Source organism: Lissotriton vulgaris, chromosome 2_2 (genome assembly GCF_964263255.1).
Source record: "Lissotriton vulgaris chromosome 2_2, aLisVul1.2, whole genome shotgun sequence".
Lineage (NCBI taxonomy): Eukaryota > Metazoa > Chordata > Amphibia > Caudata > Salamandridae > Lissotriton > Lissotriton vulgaris.
The window spans coordinates 170,273-186,966 of NC_141688.1; the positions used below are offsets into that span (position 1 = coordinate 170,273).

The following is a 16,694-nucleotide window of genomic DNA, read 5'->3' on the forward strand; positions in this document are numbered from 1 at the left end:
AAGCATTAAAAGATTGTGGCAGTGCACAAGCACACACATTCGGAGACCATCTTGAAGTGAAAAGTATTGTCGAAACCACTTGCACTGTGGTCCCTTTTGGAAGATAAGACCTACTGGATTTGTTGGGGCTTATTATTTATCTTCAATGGATATATAATGTTGAATTGAAAAGCACATTACCCCACAGTGTTGAGTAAAAGATACTTAAAAAATATATGCAATTCCTTTACAAAATTAGTTGGATTATTTTTGTTAATGAAAGGTTATACTCTGACACATGATATGTGATGTTTGTGGTAGGCTATTGCTGTTAAATGAAAGAATTGAATAGAAAACATAACTCCAAAACTAGACTGCATCCATGTCGAGCTAAATTTGCAAAATACCACTGATGATTTACGGTTTGTCTATGTAGATTGCAATATGTTTTCCCTAATTTCATAGTTGAAGAGTTGAGCAATGTTCTGTAATTGTGGTATTGGATAAACCTAATATTGCATATTTTTTACCATTAAGCATTAATACTGATGTTAACCTATATGTTTGTGCACTGCATATATTTTGTATGCTCCACTATATGCTGTCTTGTAATTGCGTGGCCCGTTTTTTTTCTTCGCAGTTTGTCATCATCCTCCTTCTAGTTTTTGTAACAGAAGTTGTAGTGGTTGTTCTGGGTTACATCTACAGGGCAAAGGTAAATATCTAAACTTTCATATTGTATCTTATTCGGTCGAGTGCTAGATTTAATTGTACAATTTATTAAATGCTATCTAAGTATATAAAATGTAAAATACCACATATATTGATTCTCTATAGAGATAGAGCTGAGTAAATCTTAAGTTGACCCCCTTATTTTGTGTCGACACATACGCTCCACCTTTACTGTGGGCTCAACTACAGTCCTCTTGACATAGCTTCGCCTCCAAATCATTCTCTTGAACCTATCAATCGCTTCTGTCTCTAGAGGCACAGGTTGATCCAGGCTTGGTATGTTCCCATTGCTTGGTTAGACAGTCTGGTTCTTGCAGAGTAGATGTAAAAATGTCCCCCTCTTACACTCATTTTGACCATGGTAATAGATGCCTTATACAAGAATAATTCTGCAGGAATATATACACTAAGAACTTGCTTTGATTGCTGACACTGCACTGATTTTGTTATTCGTGTGCTAAATGTTGTCTTGGATTGGTTGCATTTGCCTAAATCCATTCCATGTAATCCATGTAAATGCATGCCTAAAGAAAACAAACCGCCCAACCCTTTGTGATTGCTTTGAAAGTTGTTACAGACTACACAACTGAATATTTTGTATCTTGATGTTCACAGCGTGTGTTGTTGTAGATAATTATACTCTGCGTACTCCTGCCATCATGTGTTGGGCCCGATGTTTGCAACTTGTTTTTCTTCTAAGTCGTTTGAGTGTCAAGACCTGTTGTCACTCACCCTTAACTCTACAATGCACGAGAACACCCCATCCGTCACAGAATCTTTTGTTGCGCCATCAGCAGCGAACCTTAAGTCGTCTTGCCTGTTATTTGGAGAATGTGCCTTATGCAAAGGTATGCAGCATGGATGTTCCAATTCTGCCCTGTGTATAATGGCAAATATCCCTGGAGTAATCCGTGCAGTATTTGTAAGCTGTCCATCTCGCCAACTCATGAGGTGACCTCCTTTGACTCCTGCTGTGCCTTATGCTGTAAATTCAATGGCATTCCAATAGCCTAACGTGTTGAAAGTTCAGAGTCACGTTCTCGGAGGCCTCTGAGGCAGAAGAGGAAGTAAGAACTCAATATGAACGAGGTGGCAGCCCACACTTTCGGCCTAAAAACTAGACCGATTCCCCCATGCCTCTTCAGCTCCACAAGGTCAGTCTCCACACCTAAAACACAGTTCAGTAGAGCACCGCTCCTGTAGGAGTTTGCCTATGATCCTCAAGTCAAGCCGAATATGGGATAAACCTTCAGGTATGGCTCTTCTGATGCGTATTCACCAGACTAGAGACTGGATCGAAACCTACAGAAACCCACCAAAGCCCCATTCAAGGGTACAGAGTGGTTCTTTGGTGCTGCCTTGACCTCAGGACCCTGTTAAGGCTCCCTTGCTGACTAAGTCAACACCTAAAGTGCACCATCACCTACATCGAAATCCCCTTGGTACTCCCCATCCAATTTGAGATCCGATGTTGCCAAGGGATTGACCCATCTTTGAAGAACTCTCAGATGTCCTCGATGCCAAGCAAAACTATCATTGGCATAGCCAATAGGTCTCGCTTTTGGGACCTTACAAGTGTGTAGCCATGCAACAGTTGGTGTTGTTGCACCAAGGATATTCTGCTGCATAACTAAATACTTCTAGGGTCCAAAAAGCGAGACCTATTGGCTATGCCAATGCTTGTTTGTTTTTTGTTGATGTTTTGTTTAAGTTGCCAGATCTACAATAGCTGGACATGGTTTTTGTTAACAGTTCTTTGCATCAAATGAACTTTTTTTCATTGCTCTGAATGTTGTTTCCATTCTGGTTGCAGGAAGCAGTCATTCCCGGGCGTGTGGGAGCTGCCTGGCTGTGCGCATGCGCCGAACGTTGCAAATGGGAAAAAGCCTGGTGCAGGCACAATTTACAAGTGTGGAGTGAATGAGCCCCAGGCAGCATGACTTACTCATACAGGAGTTCATGCCCTTCACCTGCTTACTCCGCATGATTTAAGGAAACTCGACCCACTCCCTCCCAGGCATCGAACACATATTTACCAAGAAACTCTGAGAAGAGCCTGCTGCACTGACGGTTGGTGGTGCGTGTGCCTGGTGGAAAAAAAGTGCACTGACGGCTGGTGGTGTGTGTGTGCCTGGTGGAAAAGCGTGCACTGATGGCTGATGGTGTGTGTGCCTGGTGAAACTGTGCACCGACGGCTCGTGGTGTGTGTACCTGGTGATAGCGTGCACTGACGGCTGGTGGTGTGTGTACCTGGTGGAAGCGTGCACGGACGGCTGGTGGTGTGTGTGCCTGGTGGGAAAGCGTGCACTGATGGCTGGTGGTGTGTGTGTGCCTGGTGAAAAAGTGCATCGACAGCTGGTGGTGTGTGTGTGCGTGTGCCTGGTGGAAGCGTGCACTGACGGCTGGTGGTGTGTGTGTCTGGTGGTAAAGCGTGCACTGACGGCTGGTGGTGTGTGTGCCTGGTGGAAGCATGCACTGCTGGCTGGTGGTGTGTGTGCCTGGTGGGAAAGCGTGCACTGACGGTTAGTGGTGTGTGTCCCTGGTGAAAGCGTGCACTGACGGCTGGTGGTGTGTGTGCCTGGTGGAAGCATGCACTGACGGCTGGTGGTGTGTGTGCTTGGTGGAAGCGTGCACTGACGGCTGGTGGTGTATGTGCCTGGTGGAAGCGTGCACCGACGGCTGGTGGTGTGTGTGCCTGGTGGGAAAGCGTGCACTGACGGCTGGTGGTGTGTGTGCCTGGTGGGAAAGCGTGCACTGACGGCTGGTGGTATGTGCCTGGTGGAAGCGTGCACAGATGGCTGGTGGTGTTTGTGCCTGGCGGAAGTGTGCACCGACGGCTGGTGGTGTGTGTGCCGGGCGGAAGTGTGCACCAATGGCTGGTGATGTGTGTGCCTGGCAGAAGCGTGCATCAACGGCTGGTGGTGTGTGTGCCTGGTGGAAAAGCGTTCACTGACTGCTGGTGGTGTGTGTGCCTGGTGGGAAAGTGCACTGATGGCTGGTGATGTGTGTGCCTGGTGGAAGCGTTCACTGACTGCTGGTGGTGTGTGTGCCTGGTGGAAAAGTGTGCACTGACGGCTGGTGGTGTGTGTGCGCCTGGTGGAAAAGCGTGCATTGACGGCTGGTGGTGTGTGTGTGCGCCTGGTGGAAAAGTGTGCACTGACAGCTGGTGGTGTGTGTGCCTGGTGGAAAAGCGTGCACTGATGGCTGGTGTGTGTGCGCTTGGTGGATAAGCGTGCACTTACTGCTGGTGGTGTGTGTGCTTGGTGGAAGTGTGCACTGACAGCTGGTGATGTGCATGCCTCGTGGAAGTGTGCACGGACGGCTGGTGGTGTGTGCACCTGGTGGAAGCGTGCACGGACGGCTGGTGGTGTGTATGCCTGGTGGAAGCGTGCACTGATGGCTGGTGGTGTGTGTGCCTGGTGGAAGCATGCACTGACGGCTGGTGGTTTGTTTGCCTGGTGGAAGCGTGCACTGAGGGCTGGTGGTGTGTGTGCCTGGTAGAAGCGTGCACTGACGGCTGGTGGTGTGTGCCTGGTGGAAGCGTGCACAGACGACTGATTGTGTTTGCACTTGATGAAAGCAGGAGCATTCACAGTGATAGACACAAATTAAACTGATGAAGAGGAAGGGGAGAAGGAAGGATGAGTGCAAGCAGAGGAGCCTAATTACAGCTATATAAACACAGATGGCAGCTGTGCACGAGCTCGTGAACGCAAGCTTGTAGGCAAGCCAAAGGCTCTGGTGGCACTTTTAAAAGCCACTTACTAAATGTCTCGAAGAGACCGCATGCGTTGTCTAAAAACTGTTCATCCTTTCTTACAGTGGCAACATCCTCACCAGTCCCTTCTCCATTACTTATCTGGATTCGGATTAAATGCAGGTTTCCCTTCAAGGGTGTGCCAGCCTCTGCAAAACTTGCAATCCAGTGGTACAACTGCCTACTATGCAATAATTCAGTACACCACATAGCGCCATCCGGTTACAATCCACACCATGGAAGACAAACTAAAGAAAATGCAGAGGTTGTTCAAAAGAGCAGAATAAGGCAAGGTTGACAAGAACTTTAAATCTGTTCTTGACGATCCTGTCTAGATCTGTGACCAGGCCACCTCCTACTGAATATTTGTGCACCCCACATGACAGATAGTGTCTATTCATGCAGCAGAACCCCCACCTCGCCCGAGCCAAAAATTCAAGGGGATAGACAGTGGTGCTCAGAGCTACCACTCATTTGTTCATTGTAAATTCTGTAAGTTCCTCTCTCTCTATGACCTTTACGTTTTGGGCATGATCGCGGAACTGTCAGCAGTAGACTGGACTACGGCAACACACTCTACGCAGGAATCCCAGCCAAACACCTACGACGACTAAAACGCATCCCAAACACCGCCGCCCGACGATAGTCAACGTCCCCCGCCGCAGCCTCATCACCCCCACACCTGAGAGACCTACACTAGCTCCTTGTCGACAAGAGATCACCTTCAAGCTCCTCACCCACGCACACAAAGCACTCCACAACTCCGTACCAGCCTACCTGAACAGCAGACTCCGCTCCCACACCCCCATCTGCCAGCTCCGCTCCGCCAGCCTCGCCCTCGCTGCTGTCCCCCGTATCCAACGAACGACCTCCGGCGGCAGATCCTTCTCCTACCTCGACATCAAGACCTGGAACACCCTCCCTACCCACATACGGCAGACCCAAGACCTACTCGCCTTCAGAAGACTCCTCAAGACCTGGCTCTTCGAGCAGTAGCAGCACCCCCCCATTGGAACCCTCCCGGGTGAGTAGCGCGCTTTACAAGTACCCTGATTGATTGATTGATTGAACACGCTCCCAGAGGCCGGCAGAAAGTGGGGCTAAAATGTTGTTGCTGAGGGCACGAACATCAACAATGCAATGGGGGGGACGTGGCTACCACTGAGCCAAGATGGACGCAGCCTAAGGAGCTCTCTGACCGACGAGCCCCTCTTTGATTAATCTGCACAATAATCCGCCACATTGCAGATGCTACACCACTGACACGGACTCGGCATGCCCTCCGGTACCCATTGCGGTGACCCGTTTTCCTCTACTCCTCCCATCCGAGGCGCGGCGCCACCGTGAAGTTAATGGCCTGTTTTGGCGCTGAGAGCCGGGAACTGGAGTAGCTGCCAGGTGCCGTGGAGGAAGGCGCGGAAGGCCGCCGCGTCAAAGGTCGGCGGCAATGAAATAAGGTACGCGACCCCGGGGCACAGTTACATAGGCGCTGCCCATATGCCGCAGGGTAGACTCCCTGGATGGAATAACCTGGAGAACAAAACGCCTGCATCGCTCAATTTATGCACCATCTAGAGCGGGACGACGCGAGTGGTTGGAAACTTAGCGCCCATTACGGCCGAGACTAACGGTCGACCCTCAGCATTAGCGCCGCGACCCAGGAGACCCCAGCAGCTTTAATGACAACCTGCATGCTCTACCAATAGGGAAAGTGCACCACAATCCAGCCGAACTGCTGGAATACACGGCCTTATGAATCCTTGCGCCCCTGGGTGGCCATAATAAGCGCAGCGGCCCCTCATAAAGACTCGCCCTACTGCGCAATGATATCTCATGCCAGCCCACTAAGTACAAACGGAGAGACAGTGGCCCGATAGTTTGGGAGTTTGGAGATCAATAACACGGGAGCTGCGTGGTGACTGGAGTGGACGCCTGGGGTTGACCCTGTCCCGACCGCATTAACCGCTGCCTCATCGCTGCAGGTCGTGAATAACTGAACATTACACGCCTAGACTCCAAGCTCTACCCTCCCCGCCGACCTATCAATCGCTAAGCCAGTGATACCTTTCTGCTTTGAAAATGAGTGGCAGGGGACAGAGAGCCCAACAGGCCCCGAAACTAGACAAGTACGTCTATCACACAGAAACCCCTGACAATGCGAAGGGAGAAACACTGAAAACACCGCCCCAGCCAAACGGCGACCCCACCAACGCAGAAAAAGTTACTCTGCAAGACGTCATGGCAGCATTTAAGGAAATGCATTCTTCAATGGGCACAATTTCTACTGACATCTTCCTCATAAGGGTGGACTTCAGGAAGATGTCTGATCGGCTCTTGGAGGTAGAAAAACCAACTACGGGGCTCGTTGGGGATACAGCGGACCTACAGCACAAGATACAAAAATTGGAAGATGATAACACCATGCTCAAAGCTAAACTTAACAAACCGGAAGGCCGTTAGAGGCGTAATAACGTACGCCTAATAGGTGTACCGGAATCCGCAGGGGGCCCAGCCCAGGATCTATATGTAGAGGATCTCATACATAACCAACTTCAACCGAAAGGCCTCTCAAACTATTTTTCAGTGGAGCGAGCACATCGAGTGCCTGGTGGAAAACCGCAACCGGGTGCACCGCCCCGGCCCATCTTGGCGAGAATCTTTAATTTCAGAGATCGGGGCGCCATCTTGCAGGCCGCACGTGTAAATCCACCGATAAAGATCGACAACTCGGAAGTCAACTTCTATCCCGATTACACAGCGGCAGTGGCACAACATCGAAGTAGTTTTGGGGACGTCAAGAAATAACTCCGAGCTCGAGAACTGAAGTACTCCATGATCTTTCTGGCAAAACTGTGCGTAGAATCTGAAGGAAAAGCATGGTTTTTCGAATCCCCGAAAAAACGCAGGACTGGCTCGAGGGTTGGAGACCAGCTGGAGGACACAAGAACCGAGATGCACAACAACACAACAGAGGCGGTAGCCCACTTGGTGATCAGTAAAGCAGTTTAACAGAGAAACATCGCATGGCCTGCGTCATCGGAAGTGACCCGCAACGAGATGAGACATGTCAAACTGGGTCAGAGGGCACTCTACTGGCGACGAACTGAGAAAGAAGCAAAGGGGGTAGGGGCAAAGAAGAGAACGGCTCACGGCCAAGCTCGATCCTATGAGGTGAGACGCTGAGGCCAGAGGCAGAGACTCCTAAAGTTAGGACACATTGACCCAAGCAGCGCTGCGTGGACATTTACACAGCGGGGGGGGCTCAAAAGAGGACACAGACGTCTCACAACCACGAACATTGTATTTGAGTTGGGACACTAAGCACTCTGCTCAGTTGGGGTGGTGGACGGTTCATTGTCCGCCGGGCAGGGAGGGAGGGAGGGGGGTTTGGGTTTTGGATGTTTTATGGTTTCTTTGTTTTTGTATTGGTTACAGGTTAATGGCTTTGCAGACTCTCCACATACACCTACGGTTTCACCAGAGATATAGGTCTACACAATCAAATATGTTGGTCCAAGGGACAAAAGTTATCACTAGGCACTTGATATGCAATAGATGGCAATACGCCAACCTTACGGAGCAATTACCAGAAAATCTAGCGCACACACCCGACGTTAGTGGATACCTCGATTCCACCCGGAAACAAATCAGTGGTACGGCTGCATTCACTCCTCGCACACTATCAGGACAGGACATGACCGCCAGTTACCACAATTAGTCTCCCCATAACTGACAATCATTTCATGGAATGTGAACTGGCTGGGGCATAAAATCAAAAGGGGACTCGTTCTGCAATATCTGAAACGGAAATCTCCCACTGTAGTGCTACTTCAAGAAACACACGACCAGTAAGGCACTGAACCGTTGGGAGTTCAAAATGGCCGCACATGCAGAGTTCTCCTCAGGGTCCGGAGGAGTTGTCATCCTAATACACAAAAATTCCCCACTGATAGTTAAACGCACGTGGACGGACGACCAAGGGCGCTTTACAGCAATCGCGTGCTAATGGGAGGGACGGAAATACAACATACTGTCAGTATATATTCCCCAGACGCTACACCACTGGGCCTTTCAGGACCTGGGGAAACTATTACTTGATCTTCCCGAAGGAGAACTGATCATAGGGGGGATTTCAACGCAGTCCTTGACACAGCAATAGATTGCCAGCCCCACAGGGAACAAACTAGGCCCAACCTGATTTTTAAAGACTTTTTGGCAGCCATGGGACTGACGGACATGTGGAGGCTTAAGCACCCTACTGATCGCCACTACATATTTCACTCGGGGGCACATAACAGCCTCTCCCGCATAGACCATATATTAACGCTAGCAATACCTCCGGAAAATATAACCGCATTAGAGCATCTGCCAAGGGGGATCTCGACCACTCCCCGATACAGCTTACCTACACCGCACAACCCACTAGACGGCAGAGGCTATATCCAATATACCCCGAATACCTAAAGAACAGCAAGATAGCAAAAGCACTAACTACCTCCACCAAACACTACTTTGAGAAAAACCTGTCTTCCGTCAACTCACCATCAATCCTCTGGGAGGCCTACAAAATAGTAATTAGAGGTCAGGCCATCTCAACGATTACTAGACATAAAAGGGACCAGAGGGAGAATCTCGATTCTCTAGAAGTGGCCCTCCAGACAGCAGAGACAGCACATGCCTTAGATCCCACCGATAGCACAACACACACCCTAACACTGACGACCCAGGAATATAGGGCGTATGCAGAGGATGTAGCGAGAACCAGACACACAGATACACTGCATAGGATCTTTGAACTAGGGGACAAAACCAGGAAAATGCTGGCGTGGTTTGAAAAGAAGGAAAGAGCAGGTAGATGGATAGCCCACATAGAACTCGCAGATGGCACGCTCACAACAGAGCCCCAGCTGATAGTGGAGGAATTGGCAAGCTACTACGAAAAAGTATACACTCCTCGAGGCATTACGACCATAGCTGACAGCATGCAGTTCCTACACGACATCCCATTAACAACACTGTCACCAGAAGACATGCAGACACTCGAGGAAGATCTCACGATAGAAGAGATAGGAAAGGCACTATTGGAATTACGCAAGGGGAAGGCACTATTGGAATTACGCAAGGGGAAGGCGATGGGACCCAATGGCCTACCAATAGAACTCTACAAGAAAGTTGCACGACACGTCACCCCCCATCTACTACCCATGTACAATGACTGTTTAACACAAGGAATGCTTGCACAAGACCAAAGAATGGCCACGATTGTGGCAATCCATAAACCTGGGAAACCACTAGAACAGACGTCCTCCTATCGTCCAATTTCACTAATGAACGCGGACGCAAACATATTAGCGAAACTATTGGCACTTCGGTTGCAACCACACCTCACAACATTGGTACACCCGGACCAATCGGGCTATATGCCAGAGCGCAACACTTCCCTAAACCTACGACGCCTTCATGGAGTATTGCACCGCGCTCCATTGCTCAAGGAAGATGCCACCATACTATCCCTAGACGCCACAATGGCGTTTGTTCTTGTGGAATGGCCCTTTCTCTTTGCTGTATATACTAAGATGGGATTCGGGCCCAAATTATGCAGCTGGGTCAAGCTGCTGTACACAGCACCTCTAGCCCAAGTGGTGGCCAATGGACATATGTCGCGGTGATCAGGTTAGGACGAGGGACAAGACAGGGATGCCTGCTATCCCCACTTCTATTTGCGCTTATCCTAGAACCGTTGGCCATGAAAATACGTACGGACCCACTGATCCGTGGGATAACATGGGAAGCGGGATGGGAGGACCGAATCTCCCTCTACGCTGATGACTTGCTTATATACATAATGTCCCCAACTCCTTCCTTGGAGGCTCTGATGATCATCCTCCATAGATATAGAGAGGTGTCAAGATACACCATAAACTCCTCTACCAATTGCATGGCCATCTGCCTACGCTGCCCCCTGACTGTGCACTACAAATAGTGACCAGAGGGTTTAAATACTTGGGTATATATGTGACCCCACAAGACTCAGTTTTCATAGAAGAAAATGTATTGAAACCGCTGCAGAGGCTAAAATCAGATGTGGCACATTGGCGATCCCTCCCACTGACACTGCTAGGAAGAGCAGCGCTCTTAAAATGCTCTCGCTCCCGAGGTTTCTTTATGCACTACAGAATACTCCATTCCCGGTCCCTCTCTCCTACTTTAAGACAATTGACGCAGAGATCTCCTTATTGCTCTGGGACGGAAAACCAGCTCAGCCCACGCTAAAACTGGTACGTAGCTTGTACAACGGAGGAATAGCCTTGCCAAGTATTAAACTATACTATTGGGCTGCACAATTGACTATTATTAAGCAATGGTTACATACTCCACAGCACGAACCAGCATATAGGCTTGACAGAAATATACTCCTGACAGTACACTTGATGAAGGAATTGTACACCAACAAACGAAAACATGCGCTTACAGGCCCGACGGCACACAGGGTAATGATTTGGCATACAGCACAGAAGGCTTTGGGATGGGAGGGAGTGCTCACACTGGCCACCCCACTTTGGGGAAACTCGTCGCCTAGGCACGCTAGCTAATACGAAAGGGTTTAGGCAATGGGACCTAATTGGCATCACAACAATTGGTGACCTATGGCATAAGGGAGAAATCATTGCATTCACAGCCGTTCAAGAAAAGTACGGGATGGCGGATACTGAGCTATTCAGAGACACCAAAATCAAACACTCACTACAAAGCGCCATCCCACCCGGCACGGAATTAGCTGAATCCTCCCCTCTTGAGGATAGGCTACTCACAGACTACCTGGGGAAGAAAACAATATCCCAAACATATCGTAACCTTGTAAATAATCTCACAGATGCCACAGTGGTCCTCCGCAGCAGGTGGGAGGTATAATTAGGAGACATAGAGGACTCTGACTGGCTAGAGGCGCTGGCATCTCCACGGGAAACATCGATCCCATCCCGGCTAAAATTAATCCAACTCAAGATACTACATCGTATATACTACTCCCGCACACTGTTACATAAGCTGGGCCGTGCACTGGATCTGTGTTGCCTCGGAGGCTGCGGACTCACTGGAACGTATTTCCATATCATATGGGACTGTCCAAAGATAAAAACGTACTGGGAACAAATAATGACTGAGATAACGGAGGCAAGCGAAGTAGAAGTTCAACCAGACCCAGGGTGTTGTCTATTAAATATCTGGAAACCTACAGACCTGAATAGAGGCTTACAAACTTGGGCGACACATGGGATGGCGATAGCAAAGCGAAACATTGCTAAGAATTGGGAGTCTGGAATAGTACCCTCAAGAGCGCACTGGGGGGAACGACATGGATGCAGCAATGGTGGCGGAAAGGGCGGTGTATACTCCTAGAGGATGTCCCAAAAAATGGTCCAGGATATGGGGGAAATGAAATGAATACCAAGGAAATATTTGTGAGCCACCACATACGATATCTGATTCTGAATCTAGCCCATAAAACTACAAGGACCGGGTACTAAATGTGTAAATACCAAAAAAGTGCTGGGGAGGGGCAGGGGGAGGGGAGGGGAGGGAAGGAATACAGTTTTAATGTATAGCTACTGTCTAAGGAATTTTAATATGCTCAATGTGTGAGATAACTAGAGATACATCCCTGCCAGGGAGCTCTTTCGCACAGGCTTCATTCAATGACTATACATACCTGTACCACATATATCCATGCCAGAGACAGTGAACCATAGTGTACTGATTTATTCCTCTTGGCGAACACTGATGTATATGTATATTGCATACGAACTTTTACTGATAATTGCATCTCTCTGTCAAAGCTAATAATGTTTAAAAAAAACAACAACATAAAACAATGCAATGGCTGCCGTTTGTTATCCTGTTTGTTATCCTGTTTGGAATACAAGGGATTGATTGGACATGGCAACAGCTGTGGATCGCTCATTGGGACATTATCTTTGTAACTTCATTGACTGACTCTGTTTTTGGTTCACAATATTTATTGAGGAGTACAGTAATATTTCTCTGGTGTCTTTGGTGTGTATTGTAGTAGGTTGTATCTAGACCACGCTGTAGGACTAGTGGATTAATACCCAAGGTGAGTAGATATTTTGGCATCATGGGAGCACCCAACAAAAAATTGATACTATAATAAATCAGTGTAGATTGTACGATTTACTGACACTCCGATGTGCAGATCAGAAAGCATATCCACCATTTCTTTTGAGATATATATCAACAATGCAATATTTGATGCACCCTCAACGTAACAGCTATTGATATTAGAGGGATTAACACAACCATCTTCCTCTGCAGGCGTGTCTGGCATACTATTTCTGAATTTCGGACCTGGTGCAACAACCACTGCTAAATGTCCCTTTTGATGGAAATCTGCTCGGGTCCCAGTTGGACTAGATGCTTTAAAAATTAAAAAGGACTTTGGATGCCCTGTATTCTCCTAATACCAAATCTGCCTTTCACAGTCCCCAAACCTGGTGTGGTATTTAGCTGGCAGTCTCAAGCCATAGACCGGTCTCACCAAAACCTAAACCCTCAAGACCCCAGCAGACCAAAACCTTTCAGCTGCAGACCAACAAGGAATATGGCCTTGGTGACTTCGCTAGAGGCAACTCAGCCGGGAAACAGCGACTCCCCATCTGTCCTTCAATCGCACATTGCATTGAAAAGACAGCACCTACGATCAGTAGGTGATTTTTCCACTGTGCAAGAACAGTACTTTCTGGCTGCTACCCATCATGCCACAACATCGTCCTTGGCTCAGACCAGCTCTTAAAATAAAGAGCCTCATGTGTCCCTCGCTAAGGGTGCCATCAAACTGGTGCCCGCACACCAACATGAACCAAGCATTGGCATAGCCAATAGGTCTCACCTTTGGGACCTTGTAAGTGTTTAGCCATGCAACACTTGATGTTGTTGCACCAAGGATATTGTGCTGGATAACTTGGTTTTAATGCACTTCAACTAGTGGAGTTAAGCTCCCAGATGACCTGCGCTTAAATTGGAACTATTTAACTGGTATTAAGCTATTAATAACATCGTATCTGGCTAGAAAAAAACTGCAGTTTTCTTTCTAAATAAGGAATGCTGACAGATACGCCGTTTACAACTGCGGCGCATTCGCTGCATTGGAGAGAGAAACTTTTGAACAGCCAGGACCAGACTTTTCTTGAACTTCCTATATACTTCAACAGGCTTTTGTTTCAGTTCTATTGACAATGAACAGCTGGCACTAGAAGCTAGTGTAAGACGTCCCTTCCAGAAACAAAAGCCATGTGTAATAGGGTGCGTGTGAAAGTCATTGGCATAGAAATGGGCATGCTGGACTCGCGTGCCACAGTGGGGAAAGTAAATAACAATAAGAGGTTTTAGGATCATGTAACTATCTGTTAATAGGTGATGTCTGGGAATAGCTTCACTATAATTTCTTCTGACATTAAGCAACATTTGCTATTAGTTTACCTGCCTTGACCGTGCGCCATGGGGCCAAAACCCCCAGTTGCTGAAGGAAAAGTTGTAGAGGACCGCTAATCCCTCTATAGCGAAGGTGAAAAGGTGCTGGCTGAGGTGGGAGTTAACAGATTGGACATTCCGGTGTAAAGTCAGCAGATAATAAATGGGTCGAGAAGTTTAAAAATTCACCAAAATGTCCTCTGTATTTGTACTCAAACCCAAGTATAAACATGTATTGCGACTGTTTGGGGCGATTTGGAACTAAGATTTTACTTTCAAATAATTCCTATTCAATGACAAATATTAACAATACTCTTTAAAATATGACTGCTTACTTTGAAATCCTTTTCTTTTATGTACTGTTGTTTCCTATGAGTGGCCGATGTTATGATTGCTATAACAGTCTTAAGATGACCGCTGGAGTTGGGGCTCCATATTGCCCCCGTGTCTGGTTTCACAGCACAGGCCCGGCCCCCAGGGCTCCCACTGGACTGCATGGAATGCAGGAGATGGCGGTGGCGCAGTGGGCCACGGTCGGCTGGAGCGGTGTCAGAAAAGCTAGCTGGAGAGCACCTGGGGTGGAGGCGCAACTGGAGCCCACTGCCGACTCCTAACAGTGAGAAGGCCCGCACCGTGGAAGAGGTGGCGGCAAGGGACTAGTGCGCTGGACACGGGGACTGGAACGGTCAGCCCGGAGAGGCGACATGTACTTCTTGAGCGGGTGGCCCAAGCGGCTCCTGTGCCCGCTAAGGAGCATGGAGCAGCCCTTCCAGCTGCAGCCCAACCCGCAGCGCACTCTCTTTGCTCTGATCTCCAGCAGCCAGCTGAGCGTCTGGAGCAGCCAGGTGAGTAGACTGTTCCGGTGTACACGCTTTACCTCTTTAGTGACATTTGTAGGCTTTGACGTTGGTTTTATATTCCCTTGCTGTCGCACAAAATGTCATCCAGTTTAACGTTGTTACTTTCAAGGTCAAACATTTTTGTGATGCTTTAGATGAACCTTATTGCAACTATACAATAGTTACCGAGTAGAACAACAGCATATAGGTGTTGGCACTCAGGGACATAGTTTGCAGATGGCCATGGGTGCGTTGTAGCCGGGTGTATTGTTCATATAGTATTGAGTGCATCTGGCAGTGTCTCAGGTGGGCATGTGTACAAGCTGGAGTGTTTCTATATAGCGCAGGCAGGCGTAAGCGACAAGGGCCTTAGTAAAAAAATAAATGTGCGTGCTGTAAGCAAGCGCTAGATCTGAGTACCACACTCTGTCATCTTTGCCTGTGACTGGCTATTTTGGGTTTGCTACTTTTGCGCACATTTGAAACCCTTTTATACTCCCTTGTGCTGAGACGTCAACAAAGTAGGTCATTCTAAGGTTATAACCTGCTAATGCAGGCAGACTAGTTCTCTGTTGGAAACAATGGGCAGCTTCTCATGTTTGGTATGAACTAATTCTGAATTGTACTCTCAAGCCAACTTTGACAAGAGAGTCTTTCTGTGTGTTACTGTTGCAGACGCCTGTCAGTCACAGCTTGCTATTTCACTTTTTATTTTATTTTACTCATTCTGCTTTGGATTTTCGATAATTTGCAGTTGAAGCACCCAGTAGCCACGACGTGAAGCAGGGTAACGTTTTATACAAGCGCGTGAGACTGTGAAAGCGATCGCAGGGACGTGCTCTGTGATCGGGGAGGGATAGAGCGAGGCGCGCTGCATTGGAGAGGCAGAGTGAGGCGCGCGTGCTTTTGCGCGTAATCGCAAGCTGGTGGCCAAGCAGCACTTTAAAAACCCGCTTACAAAATGTCTCGCAGCGCATGCGCCGACTCAGCGAGACCTAAAAAGGATGTTCTCCCTCTATTTCCTCATCTCCAAAAGTAGCGGCGCGCCTCGATGAACCTAGACCTTCGAACATTGAACAGTTTTTTATTCTCTTCAAACACTTTCACGCGGTGTCCCTTCATGACGTAATCCCACATCCCCACCAAGGCAATTTCGTGTCCATGCTGGATCTGAAAGATGCATACTTTCACATCCCATCCATCTGTTTATCCAGCGCATCACCAGTGTCTTCTATTTGTAGTAAGTTGAGAGTACTTCAGGTTCATGGTAATACTGTTCACAGTCACTACGGCTCGAAGGGTATTCACAAAATGCCTAGCAGTAGTATTAGTGCACCTGCGTAAAAATGACATAGATGTCTTCCCATACCTGGATGACTGGCTCATCAAGAGAAGCAGTAAACAACATTGCCTAGCACACTCTCAAACAGTAGTGTCCCTACTGCTCTGGTTAGCAATCACCAACAGTGTCAATAAATCACATCTTCCGCATCAGCAGATCCAGCCCTTTTTTTGTTTTTTTTAAAACTTGGTAACAAAGATACCCCAACTATTGGAGAGTGACATTCCAAAAGCTGCTGTCTCTTTTAGACACAACGCTCCCTCTCTGTAAGATGAAAATGTTGTGGTTGACAGCCTCATAATTATCGATAGGGCCACATAATCCATATTACACATTTAACACATGTTATCATTCCTGGAGTGTCTCTATAGGTAGTGGGCACAAACGAAAGGCAACTGAGAAGATCTAGTGTTGATAATGATCAGAAATCTGCACTCCCTCCTAGGTGAAACAGCAGCGTCTTTCATGGTGTGGAGAGCGCAGCCCCATAAAAAAGACCGTACAAGGCACCCTTTATTGCCAGGGGTAGCATCAACTACCTGGAACTGCTAGCCATCCA

General features: G+C 48.0%; 1 protein-coding gene across 1 annotated transcript in view; it reads left to right on the forward strand.

The window, feature by feature from the left end:
* Positions 1 to 16,694, forward strand: part of TSPAN3 (tetraspanin 3) — a 219,786-nt gene that overhangs the window by 76,678 nt on the left and 126,414 nt on the right. Inside the window, exon 3 of the mRNA XM_086959164.1 lies at positions 620 to 694. Coding sequence (XP_086815290.1) covers positions 620 to 694 — 75 coding nt within the window. The remainder of the gene's footprint in view (positions 1 to 619; positions 695 to 16,694) is intronic.